General features: G+C 46.5%; 1 protein-coding gene and 1 long non-coding RNA gene across 2 annotated transcripts; one reads left to right on the top strand and one right to left on the bottom strand.

Annotated features, from left to right (window-relative positions):
* Positions 1-1,439: 1,439 nt before the first annotated feature.
* LOC147648285 (uncharacterized) lies at positions 1,440-8,339 on the bottom strand. Its single transcript, XR_015280623.1, has 3 exons — positions 8,242-8,339; positions 3,405-3,475; positions 1,440-2,567 (listed from the first exon to the last, which is right to left on the bottom strand). It is a non-coding gene; the product is annotated as an uncharacterized LOC147648285 (long non-coding RNA).
* Positions 8,340-8,648: 309 nt separating this feature from the next.
* TMEM215 (transmembrane protein 215) lies at positions 8,649-10,013 on the top strand. The gene has a single exon (XM_023944370.2). It carries the CDS (start codon positions 8,703-8,705, stop codon positions 9,414-9,416), a length of 714 nt encoding a protein of 237 aa, XP_023800138.1. The 5' UTR covers positions 8,649-8,702; the 3' UTR covers positions 9,417-10,013.
* Positions 10,014-10,693: the final 680 nt, after the last annotated feature.

Genomic DNA, 10,693 nt, shown 5'->3' with positions numbered 1-10,693 from the left:
GATTTCACCCCCTCAAAGTGAGCTGCTTGCATCTCCAGTAAAAAATGCTTTGCCATCTCTCTCCAGTGCCCCTGCACAGTGATGAGCGAGTGCTCAGTCTGTACATGCACACATGTTCACACTCATCCATCATTTCCTCTGCCATAACAGAATCACAGAATGGTGCATGTTGGAAGAAACTTCTTATCAAACAGGGTCATCTACAGCAGGTTGCCCATGACCCTGTCCAGATGACTTTTGAGTATTTCCAAGGATGGAGACTGCACCACCTCTCTGGGCAACCTGCCCTAGTGTCTGGTCATCCTCACAATGAAAAAGTGTATCCCGAAGTTCAGAGGGAACCTCCCATATTTGTGCCCACTGCCTCTGGCCCTGTCACTGGGCACTACTGGAAGGAGCTCTGCTGTGTCTTCTTTGTGATCTCCCATCACACACTCATAGACATTGAAGAGATCCGTCTGGGCCTTCTCCTCTTCAGGCTGAACAGGCCCAGCTCCCTCAGCCTTTCCTCATAGCAAAGGTGATCCAGTCCCTCAGTTATCCTAATGACCCTTCCATTGAAGGGTGCACTGAAGAATGGATTCTCTGCAATGTGCTCATGACTGTACCGAGCGAGTGCAGAGCTGGACAAAGTACTCCAGGGATATCCTCACCAGTTCTGAGTGAAGGAGCAGGATCATCTCCCAGATGCTGGCAATACTCCTTCTAATGCTGCCTAGGACATCATTCTTCTTTGCCACAAAGGCACACTGCTGTCTTATGTTCAGCTTGGTGTCCCCCAGGACCCCCAGGTCCTATTCTCTCAGGCTGCTCTCCAGCTGGGCAGTACCTAGCATTTTTCATTTTTTTTTCTCCCCAAGTGCAGGATTTGGCATTTGCCCTTGCTGAATTTCATTAGGTTCCTGTCAGCCCATTTCTCAAGGCTGTTGATGTCCCTGTGATGGCAACATGACTCTCTGATATCAGCCTCTCATCCTGGTTTTATGTTCTCTGAAAAATTCCTGATTATGCACTCCGCCTCATCATCCAGGTCATTAATGAAGATTGTTGGAGGAGTAAGTGTTGACACCTGGGTGCACTGCTAGTCACTGGTATTCAGCTAGTTGTGCCACCAATCATCAGCATTTGGGTCTGCCCATTTGAGCAGTTTTCAGTCTAGCTCACTGCCTGCTCACTAAAGCCATACAAATGCCTGTCTTGGAGGATCTTACGTGAAACAGTGTCAAAGGCCTTACTTGAAGTCCAAATAGACAGTCTGCACGCTCCCCTCATCCAGCAGGCCAGCTCTTTTACTGTAGGCTATCAGGTTGATCAAGCATGACTTCCTCCTTTGTGAATCCGTGCTGACTGCTTCTGATTATTTTCTCATCATTCATATGCCTGGAAATGTTTCCCTGGATTAGCTGCTACATCTTAACAAAGGTGCAGATGTGGCATGAAGTAATCACGGGTCAGGCAATCAGGACTATTATGACAAAGATTTCATTTCTTCTTTCATATCCACAGCATAGAATGATTTTTTTTTTTTAAAGACATATCTGCATTGTTAAAATGAGCTATAGACTTTGATGATATCCATCCCCATATTTGCTTCAAGTTTAATTGGCTTGGGAAGTTCCAATCTTCCAGAGCCTGCAAGGAACATGCATAGCCTTTTGATCAGTTTCCTTAGTTTTCTACTAAATTTTCCTAAACACACAGGAAGGATGTCAGCAAGCTTCAGAGAAAGAATTAGTCATTGCAAGTACCCTAATACATGGTCATGATTATGCTTAAAACTGCTTTAAAAGTGTTCCAGCATATCAAAAATTATTAGTTTCTTCTGCAGAGGTAGGTCAAGACAACCTTTTTCCCTTCCTCTTTCTTCACAGACAAGCAACTCAATTAGAGACCCCCTTTAAGAAGTGTTTGCTAAGTTCTCTGGGACAAAGCAAGCTACCCATTATTCACCACTGTGCATAACACACAGTACTTGTGGGTGACTCCCCTGAGTTTATTGCATTTTTTGTGAGCAATTTTTGATAGAAGAAATAAAGTATATTTAATCAGAAGCTTCCCAAAGGGAAAGAGCACATCAGGCAGAGCGATGCAGATAGATAAAGTTCCCAGTGAATTATATTGGCTAATTTATTGCCTGATGCCGTGACTCATACAGCAGCCTGTACCTCTTCCACAGCAATCCTGCTAAGTCCCCGAGGTCACCTCAAGACGGATGCATGACTCACTACCAGGGTTTCTGAATCCCACTCCTGGTGTGATGGCTCAGTGACAAAACACAAGCCCTTCAGGCATCTGTTATTTCTTTTTTGCCCCTTGTTTATTGATCAGATGCTCTCATCAGCAGAGTCCTTCCACATCCGGCCAACTGGCCAGCAAGCAGCGGTCAAGCACAAATGATTGTCTACGAAGAGCAAGACCCAGGGGCTTAAGTGAACAGTCAGAGCCCAAAAATCCTCCCTCAGGTGAACTTCTCGTGCTTGAGGACATGAAGACACACAGCACTGCCTGGGGCTTTGAGAGCAGTCCAGAGGCATGGAAGAGGCATCAGAAGTGGCTACACAGATCCCCTAAGAAATATATATATTAGGTAATTATGGTATATGAAGCTGGGTAAACAACAAGCATTTTCAAATAAAGAAAAAAAGAAGTCTTTCAACAGAGGTATATGAGGATCACAGCACATAGTTGCACTTTACAAAGAAATTGTCAAGTATTTCCTTTTGTATATGCTGCCAAGAAAACACAATGTACAAAAAGGCCTGGAGATGGATGTTGCGCATTCAGCATCCACTTTAAGCAAGGAGTACTTGCTGCAGACAGGAAGGACTTTTGTGAAGCAGCTCTTGAGCAGATTTGAAGTGTCTGCCAGTGACCTCAGCAGAATTCCTGACTGTCTCCTCAAGCTAATGGTGTGGCTCAAATATGGGCACAAGTACATTAGTAAAAGCTTGAAACTTGAGTATCCCAATCCACACAGAACTTGCTAGCAAAACAAGTCCCATGTTCCATATCCAAATTATAGATCGGACTTACATGAGCCCATACTCAAAAAGAGTATCAAGTTTTAGCATTGCCACAGAGTTTGGAAGGTGAAAATTAAGAGTCTAATTTTACCTATGATGTTATTATGGGCTTGTGGAGTTCTTGCATGGTGTGGCTGAGATCTTATATGTAAGACAGCTGTCAGTTATAATGTATTAATTCAAAACTCCATCTGCCAGATCTTTTAATTTTAGGATACTAAAAAGTATGGCACATACACTTTTCCATGGATTTTGCAGTATTGCCTGATCAGAGAAAGTTTTTGCTCTTGCAAGAAAGCAAGAAGACCGAAGCAGACAATCGTATCTGCAAAACAGCAGGTTCAGAAAAGGGTTTAAGAAAGAAGTACCAGGAAAAATTACCTGTCATTCTACTGGTACCCTTTTCACCACATCCATCTCGGTCCATCCCTTTCTGATCTCTGTCTTCAAACCTACATAAAAAACCAGAAGGAATGTAGTACATCTAAAGCTGCTTATCCAAATAGCTGTTTTGGTTGCTCCATAATTAAGAAAGGTCAAAGAAAACATACTCCTCCGATGGCACAAGTAGAAAACCGGAAAAAATGGATGAGAGAAGCCCGAGATACTCAGCAACTTTTTTTCATTGTCAGTCTCTCTTCCCACACCTGGATGTGGATGGACAGCAAGGTGGGAGCTTTCTTCCTTAGGAGATCAGTTTTCTTATCACCTGAGGAACCAAAACATGTATGTCTATGGGATCCACTATGAGATGCATCCCAGAAAATCCTTAGAGAATTAGCTAATGCAGTTAACAAATCACTCTTCACTCTATTTGCAAAGCCATGGCAGTCAGGAGAAATCCCCAGTGAGTGGAAATAGAGAATGTTTAGAGTAACTACATCAGTGGGCAAGGGAAGGGCTGTGAATTCATTTATATTCTGTAAAGCCTTTGACAGTCCCTCACAGCATCTTGCTTTTTACATTGGAGAGAGATAGGTTTGATGAGTGGACTTTTAGATGGATAAGGAATTGGTTGGTCTGTCACATCCAGAGGGTAGTGGTCAACAGCTCAGAGTCCCGATGGACATCAGTGACAAGGGATGTCTCTCAGGGGCTGGTTTTGGGATCAGTGTTATTTAATATCTCATTAATGACATAGATGAGGGTATTGCACGCACCCTCTGCAAACTTGCAGATGACACCAAGGTAAGTGGGTTGTTTGACACTCCTGAAGGACAGGATGTCATCCACAGGGATGTGGGTGAGATGGAGAAGTGGGCCCACAGGAATCTCATGAGGTTCAACAATTCTCTCAGCCTTTCATTGTAGAAATACTTCATTCCATACTTCTAATCATCTTGGTGGCCCTAGTCCTTTCTCACTCCAACAGATCTTTGTCCTTCCTGTGCTGGGACCCCAGAGCTGGATGCAGGGTTCCAGGTGGGCTCTCACCAGAGCAGAGCAGAGCAGAGGGGCAGAATCCCCTCCCTCCCCTGCTGCCCACGCTGCTTTGGATGCAGCCCAGGACACGTTTGGCTTTCTGGGCTGGGAGTGCCCATGGCTGGGTCATGTCATCTATCAGCAGCCCCCAGCCCTTCTGGGCAGGGCTGCTCTCAATCCATCCCCAGCCTGTGTTGATACTGGGAGTGCCCTGATCCAGGTGCAGCACCTTGTTCGTGGTCTTGTTAAACCTCATGAGATTCCCATGGACTCTCTTCTCAAACTTGTCCAGGTCCCTCTAGATGGCACTCCAACCTACACATGTGTCAGCAGCACCACTCAAACCACTCAGAGCAGGTTGGCTACAAACCTGCCAATGGTTTTCCATCACTGAGGAATACATTAAACCATGCTTGTCCCAGGGCAGATTCCCTAAGTGATACCATCTATTACCAAACTTCAAGTGAAGATTGAGCTGTTGACCACTATCCTCTGGGTATGACTTTTCAAAGAAGTCCTTATCCACTGAACAGCCCACCAACCAAATCCCTATTTAGACAATTTAGAGAGCTACTGCGTAGCTTTTAACAGGAAAGGTCAATCCAGGGAGGCTGAGAGATCTGTAGTTCTCAGAGTTCTCTTTCCTACCTTTTTTAAAGGTGGGTCCAATATTTCTACTCTTTCAGTCACCTGGGACTTCACCTGACTGCCAGGACTTTTCAAGTACCATGGAGAGAGTGGCTTGTCACCTAATTCCCTTGGGACTCTGGGATGCGTCTGTCATCGTTTAACTCCAGCCAACAGCCGAGCCCCAGTGCAGGGCTCACCCCCTCACCACTGGAATTGGAGAGAAAATCAGAAGGTAGAAAAGTCACAGGTTGAGATACAGACAGTTCAGCAGAGACACTGAAGGCCATGCATGCACACGAATCACAACAAATAATTCATTCACTGCTTCCCAAGGGCAGGCAGTTGTTCAGCCATCTCCAGGAGAGCAGGGACCCATCACACCTGACAAAGACCTGGGCAGACAAACACCATCACTCTGAATGTCCCATATTTCCTCCTTCTTCCCCCCACTTTTATGTATTGAGCATGATGTCACATAGTCTGGACTATCCCGTTGATCCCTTGGGGTCCCCTGTCCCAGCTGTGTCTCCTCCCAGCCTCTCAGGCACCACCAACTTCCTCCCCAGCATGGAAGTACAAACAGCAGAGAAGGCCTTGGCTCTGGGTAAGCCTTGCTTATCAATAACAAAAAAATCTCTGTGTTATCAACCCTGTGTTCAGTACAAACCCAAAACACAGCCCCATATCAGACACTGTGAAGAAAATTAAAAATCTCTATCCCAGACAAAAGCAGCACATCATCTCATCAGATCCCATAGACACACATGTTCAGGTTCTTCAGGTCATCACAAACCTGATCAATTACAGTAGAGAACACTTTTTTCCTTCCGTCTCCATCCTGCTGCCCATCCACTCAAGAGGGGAGAAGAGAGGTTGCCATTGAGAACTGAGGTAAAAAATGTGGTTGAGTACCTAATTTTTGTGTACAGCTCCAGAACAGAAACATACTTCACCTCAAAGGAGTGGTTTTTTTCCCTTTGGTTATGAACAGGACAGAAAATTCAACCATTTGCATTGTTGCTTAGTTGTGTTAAGTGGCACTTGCTGATCTCTTGACTTCTAGCTTGGAAAGACAATTTTAACAATTGTGGCATGCTTTCCTGGAACTGGATGATTGTTTTCCCTTTCTATCCCCTCCTGCTGGAAGCATACAATCTTGTCTTGAAATCACTCACAAAGGTACAAATTGAAGACATTTAGTTCCACCTTTGTCCTGACATTTTCTGTGTTTTTCTGTGCACTAACAGCTTTCTGTTCCACAGTAGATGTTCCCTCTTCCATCTCAGTAAGCCTGTCGCTTAAATTTGAAGGGCCTTTTTTAGTCCTGTTAGATATTCTGACATGTACTTCAGCTCTTACAGCAATTTTCCCCTCCACTAATGCCACTAATATTTACATTTCTGTGTCCTTTTTCTATCTCTGAAGGACTGTTGATGAATGCGGCTTTAGGTAATTGCTTTCCCCAGGCATCATAATTTGTTTTTCAACAAAAGAACAATTTCCAATTTTTTGAAAGACTATTCAAATGCACTAGGGAAGGCGAAGGAAGTCAGGGAGCAGGAACAGTGACTTTCATGGCATGAGTTACCAACATACTCATAACTTTATAACTTACACTTTAGAACATTTTAGTTACGTGGGACAGGCTTGCTGAAAGTTAATCACTTCCTTTAATCCAGAATCTAGCTGATGGTTAAAAAAAGTCATTATTCATTCCAACATGAGGACATAAAAACGGTGCATCTGTATAACAGCAGATGGAAAGAAACAGCAAATTTTCACTCTGAAAAATAGGAGCTGAGAACACTAATGTCTCACTTCTCATAGCACTAAATCCTGGACAGTGGCAAAAGTAGAGTTACCTTGTGCTGGCTGCAAGATTTTAGTTTTTAAATCTTTCAGTCAAGAAAGGTATTTCTAACAGAGTCCAAAACATTCCTGTTTCAGCCCAGTCTGCAACAGGTGAGAGATTCAGTGTGAATTTTACTGGACAATTTTCTGGAGGACAAGTTGAAACAATGATCGTGGTCCATTTCAAACTTTTAATATCTCAAGCACATGCCATTGCCACTGACTTAGAAACTCTCCCCAGTGTGTACTTCTACTTCCATTTATTCACCCTTCAAATGAAACAGTAAATACTATAGCTTGACACCCCATTTATGAAGTGTCCTGTAAGGCAGGAGTTGTTCCCACTTACAAAATTATATTCTTGGATTTGCTCTCTACAAGGCAAGTTGGAAATCTACAACACAGAGATGCTCTGTTGATATTGTACTGTAGGGACGAAACAATAAAAATAAAACCCATGCTTTTCATGACCTGGGAAACATCTGTGTGTTTTCAGAATTGGCTTCTCTGAGCTTTCCAAGTTTGTAGTATGAAGAAAATGAATCATGTTAAAGGGAAAACTTAAATAAACTTTTTTAAAAATATGGTTTCATAATTTTAGTTCAGAGTGTCCTTTCCTGTTACCTTAATTTTCTTGGAAGATTTCTGGTATAACCCCTTTTCATCTCCCAGTATCTCTGCCCCAGGTGAAAGCATTTGGTCTTTTGTATCACTGGCAACCTGCCTGAAGATGCTGCTGCCTTTCCACGTTCCCACCTATTTGAGATCCTTTCCTATACTCATTCAGCTGGTGGTGCTTACTTCAGATTACCATCACCGAAGTGCATCAAATCACAGGGACAGAACGTCACCATCACAGTCGGCAGGCCATGGATACCAAGGGAACCCCAACATCTGTGTTCATTCTTGAGGAGGGAATAACATCAGGAGAGGCTTTATCCCTAAGGGCCACCTCCAGGATGAAATCCAGCTGCCGCACAGCATCTCCCGAAGCCTCGCTCTCCACTGGCGCCTAACTCGGGAGAAGACTCGGGGCAGGACTGCTGTCTGCCCGGGAGAGGATTTACTTCGCAAGCCCCGTCCTCACCGAAGAAGAGGCTTTAAGCGCGGGAGCCCGTGCGGAGGATGCACATGCCGGCTTCCCGAGGAAGGCCGCCCGTCGGGGCTCCGCTGCCCCTCGCCCGAGAGGGAAAGGCTGCCCGCGGTGGCGGCAGCAGTCGGCCAGGCAGCAGCAGCGGCCATCAGGTAGGGGCAAGCCCGCCGAGTCCCCGCGCCGGCCCCGCAGCATCCCGCGCCGGGCGCTGCTCGTACTCACGGCTGTGCGGGGCTCCGGTGGGGCCGGGTGAGGACGAGGAAGAGGAAACGGAGAGCGGGCAGGTGAACCCTCGCGGCAGCTGTCTCCCCGGCCGCTGCTGCTGGAAGCCGCCCGGTCAATCTACCTCTGGCCTTTGGCAGGGTCCGAGCCCCCTGCGCCCGCCGCCAGCGCGGGCGGGAGCGGCGGGGCTGCAGGCGGCAGAGCCGCTCCGACCGGCTCCGGGGAGCGAGGGAACGAGCGCGGGAGGGAGGGAGCGAGGGAGGAGGCAGGAGGCAGGACAGCTCCCGGCCCCGGCCCGCCCTCCGTCTGCGGCTGCACCGAGGGGAAGCCGAGCGGTGCCGGCTGTCGAGGTGCTCCGTGCCTCGCTGCCTGGGAAACTTCGGAAGCTTGCCGGGGGGCGTCCGTCTCCTGCCCCGAAGGGAGCTCCGCCGGAGGGAAGTATCCCCGTGCGCACCCGCTGGATGGCGCGGACCCTGAGACCCGACGACATCAACCCCCGGACGGGGCTGGTGGTGGCTCTGGTCAGCGTCTTTCTGGTATTCGGCTTCATGTTCACCGTGTCTGGCATCAAGGGAGAGACCCTGGGCGACATCCCGCTGCTGGCCATCGGGCCGGCCATCTGCCTGCCGGGCATCGCCGCCATTGCCCTGACCAGAAAGACCGACGGCTGCACCAAATGTCCCGAGAACATGCGTCCGTGCTGTAAGGAAGTCAAGGACCGGGATGTCATGGAGCTGCTAAGGACCCCCTCGGACCTAGAGTCCGGCAAGGGAAGTTGTGACGAGCTGGCCAGGAAAGCTTACCGCAAGGACAGGAGAGGGCTGAGGGTAGAGGACACCGTGTTCATCTGCACCACCAGCAGCACCGGCGATGCCACGGGAGAGTGCAAGAGCCTCACCAAAAAAGTGGAGCAGGAGGAGATGCTGAAATACCTGGAGAGCTGTTACCCAGAGATGCCAGAGAATGTGTTCGTGGGAGATGGCCCCACATACAGTGCCTTGGAGAAGAAGAGCTCTTCTCCCAGCAGGGACAGCACTCCTTGCCCTGACGTTGAAGACAACATTTTTGTGGCTCCTAAAGATAGTATCATTGTCTGCTCTTACAAGGATAACAGCCCTTATGACAGCTACTGTTGTTACATAAACCCCAACACGGACCAGGAGACCATTGTGTGAAAGATGCATACTTTATATATATGTATGTATACAGGGACTGCAAATTGATAGGGGATAATATAGCTGACTGCATGGGACAATTCTGATACTATTTCAATTTAAAGTGGTATGTGACTGATACTCCAACCTTTTGTGCCTGAAGTACTCTTTCTGTAAGTAGATGAGCATGTTTAAAGGTTAAAGAATTCAATTTTTAATTTTTGGGAAAAAAAAAAATTACATTTTAATTTTATTTTTCTCCCTTTCCCTCCCTTTTGTTTTCCTGCTGCCCATTGTACCCAAGCCTGTAGGCACACTGGCAGAAGGACAGCAGTGGCTGTCAGCTGAAATCAAGAGCTGAATGAAACTCTGGAGCTGTCTGTAAGAAAGAATGTGGTGCTCTATGGGTGAATAAGTTTTTGAAATACTGTCACTTCATTTTGGGAGGGATTGAGAGATGTCAGCATGAACTCCAGTAGCTGGCTGATGTCAGGGAATGTAGAAGTCATTTGTCTCCCTTTGTCCTGGCAGGATTTTATTTTTCATTGTGTCAAGGAATAGATGTCCTGACCCCATGGGCTCTTCTGAAAGTCTCCTGGGAGCCAGATAGGCTCAGGAGAGTTTTCAAAGACTAACCCATCATCAATAGCATGAACATAGACATGTTAGCTTAATTTTCCACTGGTCTTGAGTTCACTGGAATGTTTCTAACACTTTTGGATTTTACAGGCATACTTGACGAGAAGAATGCACCATGAGCACGACACAGTTCTTGCAGAGACTAGGAGCAGATGTCAGTGAGCTCAGGTCTTTAAAATATATATCAGTACCTCAAAAATTGCTTCAGGAATAGATTACTGTGAGTTATGTTCAGAGTGGGATCTGACTCTTCTGAAAATGCCATTTTCTTGTGCCTTTTCTAAAATGCCAGATATTTCTGTATGGGGATGCATGGTGACAGTCCACTCAGGGGTCTCAAAACCATGCTTTGCTGGGAGAAGGGAACAGAGGACCTGACTGACAGATGGTTTTTTCACAGCTTATGGATACATAGCAAGAAAATGTGAAGTGAGTAATGAAGATTAACCTGCATTCAGAGCCTGCAGTTTACATCCTGAAATACAAATCCTGGCTATCCTGTCCAACACTAAGTTGCATGTTCCATGCTGTGCATAAACGTCTGACCTGACCTCTACGGTGTAGGTAACAGAGGTGTGGTATAATACAGTGTGCATGCTAAGCAGCTACTCTAAGTGTTCAGGTCATAGGGTAAAGCACAGAGTAATTTGCTAGCATCT

Source organism: Cyanistes caeruleus, chromosome Z, assembly GCF_971803275.1.
Source record: "Cyanistes caeruleus chromosome Z, bCyaCae1.hap1.1, whole genome shotgun sequence".
Lineage (NCBI taxonomy): Eukaryota > Metazoa > Chordata > Aves > Passeriformes > Paridae > Cyanistes > Cyanistes caeruleus.
Note: the sequence above shows the minus strand (reverse complement) of the source record. Positions and strands in the feature narration are given on the sequence as shown.